The sequence below is a fragment of the Rhinoraja longicauda genome, chromosome 5 (genome assembly GCF_053455715.1).
Source record: "Rhinoraja longicauda isolate Sanriku21f chromosome 5, sRhiLon1.1, whole genome shotgun sequence".
Lineage (NCBI taxonomy): Eukaryota > Metazoa > Chordata > Chondrichthyes > Rajiformes > Arhynchobatidae > Rhinoraja > Rhinoraja longicauda.
Genome location: NC_135957.1, coordinates 83241199 through 83255782, shown reverse-complemented (window position 1 = coordinate 83255782; position 14584 = coordinate 83241199). Strand labels below are relative to the sequence as shown.

The following is a 14584-nucleotide window of genomic DNA, read 5'->3' as shown; positions in this document are numbered from 1 at the left end:
GAGAAACATGATACAGCTGCCAAGGTTGGAGATAAAGCCAAAGACTGTTGATGTGAAACTGGGAAATTACAGTTTACAGTTTAGTTTATTGACACGTGTACCGAGGTTCAGTGAAATGCTTTTGTCACGTGCTAACCAGTCAGCGGAAAGACAATACATGATTACATTTGAGCCGTTTACAGTGTACAGACACACGACAAGGGATAATGTTTAGTACATGGTAAAATCAGCAAAGTCCGATCAAGAATAGTCCGATTCAGTTAGTAGGTACAATATAAGATTCAAAAACTCTCAATGATTTAAGAATGATGGGATGGGGGTAACTGATGCCTGGATTAGGAGGTATTAGCTTCGGGAAGAGGTTGGACAGACTTGGATTATTTCCTGTGGAACGCTGGTCAATATGGAGGTTGCAGGGAGACGATGTATAAAATCAGGAGAGGCAAAGATAAAGTAGAGAAACTTTTTCCCCAAAGGTGGAAATATCAAATACTAGAGGGCATAGCTTTAAAGCGTGAGGGGCAACGTTTAAGGGAGATCTTTTTTTTTCACAAAGAGGGGGGTGAGTGCCTGGAACTCGGTGGGCCGAAGGGCCTGTTTCCGAGCTGCATCTCTAAAGTCTAAAGACAGTTGTGGAGGCCAAATCACTGGGTATTTCGAAAGCGGAGATTGACAGGCTCTTGATTATTAAGGGTGTCAAAGGTTATGCGGAGAAGGCAGGGGAATTAGGTTGAGAGGGAATGATAGATCAGACATGATTGAATGGCGGAGTAGATTCGATGAGGCAATTCTACACCTATGGCTTATGAACTTACTGTTTTAAGAGAAAGTAATTTCCTGCCAGGATTCTTCCTCGCACCACATCATTGAAGCCTTCGTGTCTGGTTGCTGCGTACAAGGCCTCTGTAGAGCTTTTCACTTTACTGCGGTGCCCTTTAATTAAAAATATTGGAAATCAATTACAGAGCCGGAATGCCTCAGCATAAGAGTGTGTGTCGCATACACTTAACATGCTAAGTTGCAAGGATACCTCCAGAAGGCTGAGATTATACAAATACATTTAAACAATGAGTCGAGATAAAGGCAACAACATAAATGCTCATAAGTCATAGGAGCAGAATTAGGCCATTCGGCCCATCAAGTCTACTCCGCCATTCAATCATGGCTGATATATCTCTCCCTCCTAACCCCATTCTCCTGCCTTCTCCCCATAACCCCTGACACCTGCACTGATCAAGAACCAGTCACTCTCCGCCTTAAAAATATCCATTGACTTGGCCTCAACAGCCTTCTGTGGCAGTTAATTCCACAGATTCACCACCCCTTGACTAAAGAAATTCCTCCTCCTTTCTGAAGGTACGTCCTTTTATTCTGCCACTATGGCCTCTGTTCCTAGACTCTCCCACTCGAGGAAACGTCCTCGAAAACTAAACTAAACCTCCTCGGGACACTCTCCAACACCCAGCCCATCCTTCCTCAGATATGGGGCCCAAAACTGCTCATAATACTCCAAATGTGGTCTGACCAGTGCCTTGACTTATAAAGCTTCTGCATTACATCGCTGTTTTTATAGCGCCAAGGCACATTCCTTGTATGTGAACATACTTGGCCAATAAACTTATTCATTCGTTCATTCATATTCTAGTCCTCTTGCAATACATGGTAACATTGCATTTGCCTTCCTTACTACCGATTCAAATTGCAAATTAATTTTTGGGAATGCTGCACCAGCGCGCCAGGTCTCTTTGCACCTCCGATTTTGAAAATCCTCTCTCCATTTAGAAAATAGTCTTTGCCTTTATTTCTACTACCAAAATGCATGACTCCACACTTTGCTACGCTGTTACTGTGGATACGAGGCACTGTTGACTTAATCTAAAAGGTGATACATTTTTTTAAAGCGGTTGGTAACTGGTATATTTTCATTCAGAATTTGTAGCATTCTTTCAATAGTCAAATCCTAAGCTCTGGAATTCTCATCCCAATCCTGTTTTTTACCCCCTCACATCTTTAAAGCCTGCCTCTTTGACCAAGCTTTAAATGTCTTATTATGCATTGAACAATTGTTTCGTTTTTATTTTACCGCTATGACGTGTTTTAACTTGCTTCACTGTGTTCAAGATGCAGATGGATGCAAGTATAGAATTTTATAGAATCAAGAAAATGCAGATGCTGGTTTGCAGATAAACAGCACAATGTGTTGGAGTAACTCAGCGGGTCAGGCAGCATCTCTCGAGAACATGGATGGGTGATGTTTCTGGTCGGGACCCTTCTTCAGACTTATTTTTGCACAAATAGGTCTGAAGAAGGGTCCCTTCCCAAAACGTCACCTATCCATGTTTTCCAGAGATGCTGCCTGACCCGCTGAGTTACTCCAGCACTCTGTGAAACGTCACCTATCCATGTTTTCCAGAGATGCTGCCTAACCCGCTGAGTTACTCCAGCACTCTGTGAAACCTCACCGATCCACGTTCTCCAGAGATGCTGCCTGACCCGCTGAGTTACTCCAGCACTCTGTGAAACGTCACCTATCCATGTTCTCCAGAGATGCTGCCTGACCCGCTGAGTTACTCCAGCACTTTTGTGTCTATCCACAGAATTAGTTGGGCAAATGTCGATTGAAAGGAGGAAACCAGCGTGAAGAAGGGTCTCGACCTGAAATGTCACCCATCCATGTTCTCCAGAGCTGGTGCCTGACCTGCTGAGTTACTCCAGTGCTTTGTGTGGTTTTTTGTTACAGAATCTTATAGCTCACTGTGACCAATTTTACCTAAATTGAGCTATTTAATTTTAATCTGAAATAACAGGAGAATATTGATCGGTGAGGAGCACTGCATGCTTGCCTTGTGGATCGCTAACATTTTCTGCACAAATTCACATCACATCCAGCTACTGTTGTTCAAGGTCATGCTTCACTCTGCACAGAGCTCATTCATCACAGTCGACCGTTCAAGACAACATGCTCACAACCACTTAATACCTTTGTTTCACTTTCGTGCTCTGTGCCTAGTTCATTTGATTATATTTAGAACTGCTTCTTCCAAAGACCAGATTCCATGCAGCAACTTACTCTGCCCCATTCATCATTTGAGCAAGACCGCATTTTACCTTTGTAACATTGATCATGTGGAGGTGTATTAAATCATGATGAGGAAAGATAGGGTGAAGGCACAGTGTCTTTTACCCAGAGTGGGGAAATAGGTTCATCCCGAGGAGAGGACATGATTTAACGTGTGAGAACATGATAGCACACAAAGGTTTACAGTGAGAGGGGAAAAGATTGAATACGAACCTGAGGGACACTCTTTTTTTCACTCAGAAGGTGGCGGGCCTGAGCTATAGGGAAAGGTTGGGCAGGCAAGACTTTATTTCTTGAAGCACAGGAGGCTGAATGGCGATCTTATCGAGATGTAGAAGATCACGAGGGGAATAAATGGGATAAATGCACAGAATTGTTTTCCCAGGGTAAAGGAATCAAGAACCAGAACCAGAACCTGAGACACATTTTTTTAAACTCAGAGGATGGTGGGTGGATGGAACGAGCTGCCAGAGGAGGTATTTGAGGTGGGTACTACAATAGCACTTGGACAGTACATGTTAGAAAAAGTTTAGAGAGCTTAGTTTATTTAGATTTAGATTTAGAGATACAACGCGGAAACAGGCCCTTCAGCCCACCGGGTCTGCGCCGCCCAGCGATCCCCGCACACTAACACTATCCTACACCCACTAGGGACAATTTTTACATTTGCCCAGCCAATTAACCTACACACCTGTACGTCTTTGGAGTGTGGGAGGAGACCGAAGATCTCGGAGAAAACCCACGCAGGTCACAGGGAGAACGTACAAACTCCGTACAGACAGCGCCCGTAGTCAGGATCGAACCTGAGTCTCCGGCGCTGCATTCGCTGTAAGGCAGCAACTCTACCGCTGCGCCATCGGTGAATAAATTTTGTTTAGTTTATTATTGTCACGTGTACTGAGATACAGTCAAAGGTATCACAAAATGCTGGAGTAACTCAGCGGGTCAGGCAGCATCTCTGGAGAGAAGGAATGGGTGGCGTTTCGGGTCGAGACCCTTCTTCAGGCTGATGTCAGGGGGGCGGGACAAAGAAAGGATGTAGCTGGAGACAGGAAGACAGTGGGAGAACTGGGAAGGAGGAGGGGAAGAGAGGGACAGAGGAGCTACCTAAAGTTAGAGAAGTCAATGTTCACACCGCTGGGCTGCAAGCTGCCCATGCAAAATATGAGGTGCTGTTCCTCCAATATGCGGTGGGCATCACTACGACACTGGAGGAGGCCCATGACAGAAAGGTCAGACTGGGAGTGGGAGTTGAAGTGAGTGAAAAGCTTTTGTTGCATGTTATCCAGTCAGTGGAAAGACTATACGTGATTATAGTCAAGCCGTACACAGTGTACAGATACTGGATAAAAGGAATAATGTTTAGTGCAAGATAAAGTCCAGTAAAGTCTGATTAGTCTCTATTGAGGTGGATGGTAGGTCAGGCCACTCTCCAGTTGGTGATAAAAGATGGTTTAGTTGCCAGATAACAGCTGGGAAGCGAGATAGGGCATGGAACAGTGCAGCATAAGAACAGGCCCTGTGACCCACAATGTTTGTGCCGACGATGATGTGCCGACCATACCTATCTACCTGCACATTACTCGGATCCCTCCATTCCCAGCATGTCCATATGGCTCTCCGGAAGTGTTTTAAATGCCACTAACACATTTTCTTCAACCACTACCTTCAGTTCCAGGCACTCATCACCCTCTGTGTAAAAAAAACAAACTTGCCCTGCATATCTTTTAAACCTTGCCACTCTCACCTTGAAGCTATGCCCTCTGGTATTTGAGGCCACACTGTCCCAAGCATGGGCAAATGGAACTACCTTAGATGGGACATCTTGGTCATCATGGGCCGAACATGCTGTTTAACTCTACGACTAACGAGAAGGATATACCCTGTATTACTCCATAATTCTGTACCATTTCTAATACATTCATTGGCAAGTTATGTTTTTTAATAACATTTCTCATTTTAGCACATGTATTATAACTGCTGTCCAATTGACGTTACCCACTGAATTAATATCTCAGTTTTTAGTTTTAGTGTTAGAGATACAACGGGGAAACAGGCCCTTCGGCCCACTGAGTCCGTGCCGACCAATGATCCCCGCACACTATACTTTTCCAGGGTATCCTACACACTAGGAACAATTTACAATTTTTACCAAAGCTAATTAACCTACAAACGTGTACATCTTATAGAGTTTGGGAGGAAACCGAAGCACCCGGAGAAAACCCCTGCGGTTACGGGGAGAACGTACAAACGCTGCACAGAGAGCACTTGTCGTCAGGTTCGAACCGGGGTCTCTGGCGCCGTAAGACAGCAGCTCTACCGCTGCACCACTATGCCACACCAACTTATCAAGAGTCAGGTGTGTTTTATTGTCCTGTGTCCCGAAAGGGAACAATGGGTTTCTTATTGTTATGAAAAAGTGGCTCCAAACCACGAGGGCGTGCAGCGTAGGTTCACTAGGCTAATTCCCGGAATGGCGGGACTGTCGTATGTTGAAAGACTGGATCGACTAGGCTTGTATACACTGGAATTTAGAAGGATGAGAGGAGATCTTATCGAAACGTGTAAGATTATTAAGGGGTTGGACACGTTAGAGGCAGGAAACATGTTCCCAATGTTGGGGGAAGTCCAGAACCAGGGGCCACACTTTAAGAATAAGGGGTAGGCCATTTAGAACTGAGATGAGGAAAAACTTTTTCAGTCAGAGAGTTATGAATCTGTGGAATTCTCTGCCTCAGAAGGCAGTGGAGTTCTGTGGAGTTCTCTGCCTCAGAAGGCAATTCAATTGCATTCTGAATGCATTCAAGAGAGAGCTGGATAGAGCTCTTAAGGATAGAAGAGACAGGGGGTATGGGGAGAAGGCAGGAATGGGGTACCGATTGAGAGCCAGGATCACATTGAATGGCGGTGCTGGCTCGAAGGGCCGAATGTCCTCCTCCTGCACCTTCTTGTCTATTGTCAGGTGTGTTTTATTGTCCTATGTCCCGAAAGGGAAAAATGGGATTCTTATTGTTATGAAAAAGTGGCTCCATACCGTACTGGAGCCCGTCGAAGCGAGCCATATTTGATGCCACTTCTGTCGTGCATAAGACATGGTAACACACAATTGAGTACTGGGTGTGAGGAAGGGATACTTCAATAACTCTGGCTCCTGCGTTTTCAAACAAGTCTGCGGCCTTTCCCCACATTTCCAATATTTCTGCGGACAATCCAGACGCATGATATTCCTTTAAAAAAAAAAAAATAGATGCCGGTTATCTAATCTCCCAATAGCCTTTTAAACGGACATAAATTACATCTTAACACATATTTATATTCAGCAGTTCATAAATTCTAGGAGCAGAATTAGGCCATTTGGCCCATCAAATCCATTCTGCCATTCGATCACAGCTGATCTATCTCTCCCTCTTAACCCCATTCTCCTGCCTTCTCCCCATCACCCCCCATACCCGTACTAATCGAGAATCTGTCAATCTCTGCCTTTAAATTGTACATTGACTTGGTCTCCACAGCCATCAGGGGCAACGAATTCCACAGACTCACCAGTCCATTGACTAAAGAAATTCCTCCTGATCTCCTGTCTAAAGGTACGTCTTTGTATTCTGAGGCTGTGCCCTCTGGTTGGTGTTGGCTCAAAGGGCCGAATGGCCTACTCCTGCACCTATTGTCTATTGGTCCTAGACTCTCCCACTAGCGGAAACATCCTCTTCATATTCACTCCATCCAGGTCATATCCAACGCGTGTTCAGTATGGACACCCCTGACCCCTGACCAGGGAGTTCTGGGTCCCTCAGTTCTCCCTTGATCAGAGACCCAGTCTGCACCCTTTCACCACCAACTCTACTTGTCCTTCGATTTGCCTGCGTTTGGCCGGAGGTGCTTGAGGCAGGTACAATAACAAAACGCTTTCGGCACATTGACCTTCATCAATCAGAGTAACGAGTGTAGAAGTTGGGAGGTCATGGTGTAATTATATAAGGCATTGGTGAGGCCGCATTTAGAATATTGTGTTCAGTTTTGGGCACCATGTTATAGGAAAGGTGTTATAAATTTGAAAAGGATGCAGCAAAGGTTTCACGAGGATGTTGCCAGGATACGGAGTGGTTGAGCAGGCTGGCACGCTATTCCTTGGAGCACAGGAGGATGAGGGGTGATGTAATAGGTGTACAAAATCATGAATGAAATAGATCGAGTCTCCAGCTCAGTGTAGGGAATCAAGAACCAGAGGATATAGGTTTAAAGTGAAGTGGGAAAGATTAATCTTTTGCACACAAAGGGTGTTGGGAGTATGGAACGAGTTGCTAGAGGAGGTAGTTGAGGCAGGGACTATTGCAATTTTCAAGAAAGAATTAGACAGGTTCTTCCCTGTGACCCAGTGGGTCTCCTCCTACATCCAAAGGACATGCAGGTTTGTAGGTTAATAGGCATCTGTAAATTGAGCATAGTGTGTAGGATAGTGTTAGTGTATGAGGTGATCGCTGGTCGGCACAAACTCGTGGGCCTAAGGGTCGAAGCGCCACCCGGCCTGCGGACCTTAACATCAAGGAGCTCACAGTCTCGGGTTGAGACTGAGGTCGGGGAGCTCCAATGTTCGACAAGCCCTGACCTGGGGTAGATTGCCCGGCGTGGGGGAGCTGAGATTCCCCCTCCACCCGATGCAGGAGCTGGATCGCCCCGACGAGGAGGCCCGATCGCCAGCTACGGGAGCCAAAATCGTCCCGTCAACGGAAGGTTAGAGGCCCCCGACCGCTGGAGAACAAAGAAGGGAAGAGATTGAACTTTCTTTCGCCTTCCATCACAGTGACGAATGCGGAGGAGTCACTGTGGGTCCACTGTGGTGGATCTTCATGTTAAAATGTATTTTGTGTGTCCTGTTGCTTTTTATTGGTATGACTGTGTGGCAAATGAAATTCCTCGTATGCTGCAAAACATACTTGGCTAATAAAGTATGATTATGATTATGATTTCCACGGTGTATCTCTAAACTAATTTCTAAGAGTTAATTTACAACAGTATTACAACATCCAAACCACTCACTTTTGGAATGCCCACACGCAGATTTCTTACATCAATCTCTTCAGGTAACTCGAAGGGTTTGAAGAGGTCTTGTACGGTGGTGGAGTCTTTGGGATCGTGCCCAGCAAGCACGCCTGAAGCAGAATTTACAGGCAAATTAGTGGAAATATTGTCCAAAATCTGGCAGTTGTACAGAGTACAGAACAATTCAATGAATGGCTGGCTGGTAGCGGCGGGTAAACCTACACGACTCATGGGTCACAAAGGCCAGATTAAAATAACAGATTATTTGTAGTGTTTCGAAAAGTTTTTGCTAACCCTTGCAAAGGGTTCACTGCCTTTAAAAAAAAGGCATCTCTGGCACTGTGAGACAGCGGCTGGTAGAGGTGCTAGTTTAGTTTAGAGAAACGGCGCGGAAACAGGTACTTCGGCCCATCAAGTCCGCGCCGATCAGCGATAGTACACTGGCTGGTACACCAGCACTATCCTACACACACTAGGGACAATTTACAATTATACCAAGCCAATTGACCTACAAACCTGTACGTCTTTGGAGTGTGGGAGGAAAGCAGAGCTCATCGAGTATTATAGAGCACAGAAGCAGATCCTACGGCCCAACCCGTCCAAGATGCCCCATCCAACAATAGACCACCTGCCCACTATGCCCGTCTAACCCAACCCTATCCACGAACCTGTCCAAGGGCCTATTAATTGCTGTTGTGGTACCTGCTCCAAATTGACAATAGGTGCATGAGTAGGCCATTCGGCCCTTCGAGCCAGCACCGCCATTCAATGTGATCATGGCTGATCATTCTCAATCAGTACCCCGTTCCTGCCTTCTCCCCATACCCCCTGACTCCGCTATCCTTAAGAGCTCTATCCAGCTCTCTCTTGAACGCATTCAGAGAATTGGCCTCCACTGCCTTCTGAGGCAGAGAATTCCACAGATTCACAACTCTCTGACTGAAAAAGGTTTTCCTCATCTCCGTTCTAAATGCCTACAATGGCAGCTCATTCTATACACTCACCACTCTCTGTGTGGAAAAGGTTGCCCCTCAGGTTCCTATTAAATCTTGTCGCCCCTCACAAATCTCAGCCCTCTTATTTCTGATTCCCACACCATGGGTAAAAGACTCTGTGCATTCACCCCATCTGTTCCCCTCATGACTTTGTGCACATAACCGTTCTTCTGCTCATGGAAGATGAACACTGTGCAACCTGGGCTAAATAAATGTCTCCTCAGGAAACTGATAATTTAATGAATTAAGTAGATTCAAAAGCAGGGGGCGCTTTAATTGATAGCCAGTCTCCAGTTTAATGAAGAGTGGAATAAACATTCTTCAAAAATAAACCCCAACCCCCAGAAAAATGCAAAGACCCTCTAAATAAAAATGAGGTTAAAATGTTCCCAAAATATAAACATAATTGGACACTATGAATTATTTAAACAAAATTTACATTGAAGTGGCTGATGCTATTGCTGTTGGATAGCTAACCAAGGTTAATTGGCCTCCGTAAATTGCTCCCAGTGTTCAGGGAGTGGATGCGAAGATGGGATAACATACAACCAGTGTGAATGGGTGATCGATGGTTAGCGTGGTCTTGATGGGCCAAAGGGCCTGTTTCCATGCTGTTTAGTAGAGTTTATATTTGTCACATGTACAGTGAAAAGCTTTTTTTTGCTGTGTGCTATCTCGTCAGCAAAAATACTATATATGATTACAAGCAAGCCAGCAACAGTGTACAGATACAGGATAAAGGGAACAACGTTTAGTGCAAGATAAAGTCCAGTGAAGTCTAGTTAAAGATGGTCCCGAGGGTTTCCAATGAGGTAGATGGTAAGTCAGGTCTGCTCTCTGGTTCGTGAATATCTGTGCTGTATATATAAGAAAATAACTGCAGATGCTGGTACGAATCGAAGGTATTTATTCACAAAATGCTGGAGTAACTCAGCAGGTCAGGCAGCATCTCAGGAGAGAAGGAATGGGTGACGTTTCGGGTCGAGACCCTTCTTCAGACTGCTGTATATATGCTGTGTATGTTATATATCTTAAACTAAAGATTTGGGATGCTGGCCATTGTATGCTTGCCATTGATCATTTTGTAACATATCTCCTACGCATCATGCACACATTTCTATCGAAAATCAGCAGTTTTTGAACAGCTTGCAATGGTAAAAAATGTTATTTCATAGGATGTAGCATGTTGGGTGGTGTGTGTTTCCACGCTCTACAATTCTAGTTTAGTTTATTGTGGCGTGTGCCGAGGTACAGTGAAAAGCTTTTGTTGCGTGCTAACCAGTCAGCGGAAAGACAATACATGATTGCAATCGAGCCATCCACAGATACATGATAAAGGGAATAACATGAATAACATTTAGTGCAAGGTAAAGCCAGTAAAGTCTGATTAAAGATAGTCCAAGGGTCTCCAATGAGGTAGATGGTAGGTCAGGACTGCTCTCTAGTTGGTGAACATCTGTGCTGTATATAGGCTGTATATCTAAAACTAAAGATTCAAGATCAACTAAGTCGTATGTTGGTCATTGATCATTTTGTAACATATTTCTTAAGCGACATGCACACATTTCTATAAAAATTCAGCCAAGTTTTTGAACAGCGGGCAATGGTTGATTAAATTTAAAATGTTATTACACAGGATGTAGCACGTTGGTCAGTGAAGGCAAGTTGGGCTGAAGTTGCCTGTTTCCACACTCTATGACCGATTGTCACTGGCCCCCTCCCAAGCATCAGTGGAATAAACACAAATATGTGAGTGGTTTGGAAATGTTGGTCGTGTAACCTACCAAATACAGTGCTTATATCATCTACACATCTGCTCATAATGCCAGGAACATCCATGGAGTTGACCAAGGGTATAAGGCCATGGCGAGACAGTAATCCATAGGAACTCTTGAAGCCTACAATACCGCAATGGGCTGCAGGATTACGCGTGGAACCCCCTGTGTCCGAACCTAAAGAACTGGCAAAGATTGTCGTCCGGTTAATCCTTTGTGTGTTCATACTTTCAATTAATTATATCAAAACGTTAGCTCTTCACCATGAAAGAATTCTTGATAAAGGAGAGTAACAAAAATAGTAAATGGAGAACAAAACAAAAAAATTAAAACAGATAAAACCAAGTTTTACAAAATGAGTAGTTTAGTTTAGATTATTTTAGAGACACAGCGTGGAAACAAGCCCTTCAGCCCATGGCGTCTGCACCAGCCAGCGATCACCCCATACGCTAGCTCTATCCTACACACTAAAGGGGTAATTTACAGAATTAACCTACAAACCTGCACGTCTTTGGAACATGGGAGGAAACCGGATCACCCGGAGAAATCCCACGCGGTCACATGGAGAAAGTACAATCTGTGTACAGATAGCACTCACAGTCAGGATCGAACCTGGGTCTCTGGTGCTGTGAAGCAGCAACTCTACCACTGCACCACCGTGCCTGTCTTTCTGATGCTTTCAATGAATTATATTAAAACAATGGCCCTACACCATTAAATAATTTGCGATAAAGGAGAGCGAGCAGCAACTAGTAAGTGGAGAGTAAAACAAAAGTTAAAACGGATAAAATCAAGCTTTGCAAAATGAGTAATGGGGCAGAAAAATCCCAAGGTATAATTTGAACAAATGATACCATTTCCACCCCTTTCCGCCTTCTGCTGAGACCGTTCCCTCTGCAACTCCCTGGTTAACTCATCCCTTCCCACCCAAACCACCCCCTCCCCAGGTACCTTCCTTTGCAACCGCAGGAGATGCAACACCTGTCCCCATACCTCCACCCTCGACTCTGTCCAGGGACCCCGACAGTCCTTTCAGGTTAGGCAGAGGTTCACTTGCACCTCCTCCAACCTCATCTACTGTATCCGTTGTTCAAGATGTGGACTCTTATACATCGATGATACCAAACGCAGACTAGGCGATTGTTTCGCAGAACACCTTCGCTCAGCCCGTGTGAACTTACCTGATCTCCCGGTTGCTGGACACTTTAATTCTCCTTCCCATTCCTACACAGACCTTTCTGTCCTCGGTCTCCTCCATTGTCAGAGTGAGGCAAAACGCAAATTGGAGGAACAGCGTCTCAAATTTTGCTTGGGCAGCTTACAGCCCAGTGGTATGAATACTGGTTTCTCTCACTTCAGGCAGCCCCAGCATTCCCTCTCTCTCTATCCCTCCCCCACCCAAGTCACACCAGCTTCTCATTTTCACCCCACAAACAGCTTACAATGGCCTGTTTCCTTTATCATCGTTACTTTTTTGCATATCTTTCATTCATTGTTCTTTATCTCTGCACATCACCGTCTATATAATAATAATAATAATGCATTTTATTTATATAGCACTTTTCATATACTCAAAGACGCTTTACAGAGATTTAGAGAACATAGGGAAATGAATAAATAGATAAATAAGTAAATAAGTAAACGAACAGAGAAAGGAGACAGAAGGTGAGGTGACCTTCAGTGGTTGAAGGCAGTACTGAACAGGTGGGACTTCAGCGATGTTTTGAATGTGGTGAGTGTGGAGGAGTCTCTAACGGTTTGGGGTAGTGAGTTCCATAGGGTGGGAGCAGCGATGGAGAAAGCCCTGTCCGGATGTGGGGGGATAGGAGATTGGCAGCAGCAGAGCGGAGGGTGCAGGTGGGAGTGTGCCTGTGGAGGAGGTCGGTCAGGTAGGATGGGGCCAGGTTATGGAGGGCTTTGTAGGTCATGAGGAGGATTTTGTACTGGATTCTCTGGGGGATGGGGAGCCAGTGGAGTTTGTAAAGGACGGGGGTGATATGGTCACGGATCGGGGTGTGGGTGAGTAGACGGGCAGCGGAGTTTTGAATGTATTGAAGTTTACTGATGATTTTTGAGGGTGCGCCATAGAGGAGGCTGTTGCAGTAGTCCAGACGGGAGGTGACGAAGGCGTGGATGAGGGTTTCTGCAGCTGTGGAGGAGAGGGATGGACGGAGACGGGCAATGTTTTTGAGGTGGAAGAAGGCTGTCTTTGTGATGTGTTTGATGTGTTTGTCGAAGGAGAGGGTTTGATCAAAGATGATTCCAAGATTCCAGATGTGAGGGGAGGTGGATACTGGGAGACCATCAATGTTGAGGATGAAGTTTTGGGTGGATTTGGTGAGCATTTTTGGACCAATGATGATGATTTCAGATTTGTCGCAATTGAGTTTGAGGAAATTTGATTGAATTTGATTGAAATTTGATTGAAATTTGACATATTTTGTTTCCCTTGTCCCTAACCCATCTGAAGAAGGGTTCGACCCGAAACGTCACCCATTCCTTCTCTGCAGAGATGCTGCCTGACCCGCTGAGTTACTCCAGCTTTTTGTGTCTATCTTTGGTTTAAACCAGCATCTGCAGTTCCTTCTTACAAGTTATATTATCGATATTGGTTCTAAAACAGCCTGATTACTATTGATGTAATCAGAGCTGCTTTGGGATTACAAGTGACTCTAAATAGCTCTGAATGTCTATAACATAGTGATAAGAATAAAGCTGTTTCATCAACAGCACCCAAGCACGATTTCATGTGGACAACTAACTATGCATCGCTATGAACATACAAATCCCATGGGTAAGAATAAATGTGCATGGTAGCAAGAAATTAAAAATTATATAGAATGAAAGGTTGCTCCTAGATTGCGGGATCTATTAATAAGACTATGTAGAAATCAGCTGGTTAGATAAGCAGCATTGGATAGTTATCTTGGATAGGAGGCTGCTACAATAGACAATAGGTGCAGGAGGAGGCCATTCGGCCCTTCGAGCCAGCACCGCCATTCAATGTGATCATGGCTGATCATTCTCAATCAGTACCCCGTTCCGCTATCTTTAAGAGCTCTATCTAGCGCTCTCTTGAATGCATTCAGAGAATTGGCCTCCACTGCCTTCTGAGGCAGAGAATTCCACAGATTCACAACTCTCTGACTGAAAAAGTTTTTCCTCATCTCAGTTCTAAATGGCCTACCCCTTATTCTTAAACTGTGGCCCCTTGTTCTGGACTCCCCCAACAATGGGAACATGGTTCCTGCCTCTAAAGTGTCCAACCCCTTAATAATCTTATACGTTTCGATAAGATCCCCTCTCATCCTTCTAAATTCCAGTGTATACAAGCCTAGTCGCTCCAGTCTTTCAACATATGACAGTCCCGCCATTCCGGGAATTAACCTAGTAAACCTACGCTGCACGCCCTCAATAGCAAGAATATCCTTCCTCAAATTTGGAGACCAAAACTGCACACAGTACTCCAGGTGCGTACTACACTCCTAAGCACATTGCCAAAAGACAGTTTAACTCCCAGCCCAAAGGTTTTACTCCTTTTATTAGAGATACAACGCAGAAACAGGCTCTTTCGGCTCACCGGGTCCGCGCCGACCAGCGATCCCCGCAAATTAACACTATCCTATACCCACTAGGGACAATTTTTTTAAATTTTCAACAGATGGACAGCGCGGTGGCGCGATGGTAGATTTGCT

The 14584-nt window shown here is 44.8% G+C and overlaps 1 protein-coding gene across 2 annotated transcripts in view; it reads right to left on the bottom strand.

Annotated features, from left to right (window-relative positions):
- Window positions 1-14584, bottom strand: part of qrsl1 (glutaminyl-tRNA amidotransferase subunit QRSL1) — a 44299-nt gene that overhangs the window by 8539 nt on the left and 21176 nt on the right. For both annotated transcript variants that reach the window (XM_078399857.1, XM_078399858.1), the window contains 4 exons: window positions 10899-11074; window positions 8117-8229; window positions 6114-6306; window positions 816-933 (listed from right to left, as the gene is read on the bottom strand). In XM_078399857.1, the coding sequence (XP_078255983.1) occupies window positions 816-933; window positions 6114-6306; window positions 8117-8229; window positions 10899-11074 (600 nt within the window). The remainder of the gene's footprint in view (window positions 1-815; window positions 934-6113; window positions 6307-8116; window positions 8230-10898; window positions 11075-14584) is intronic.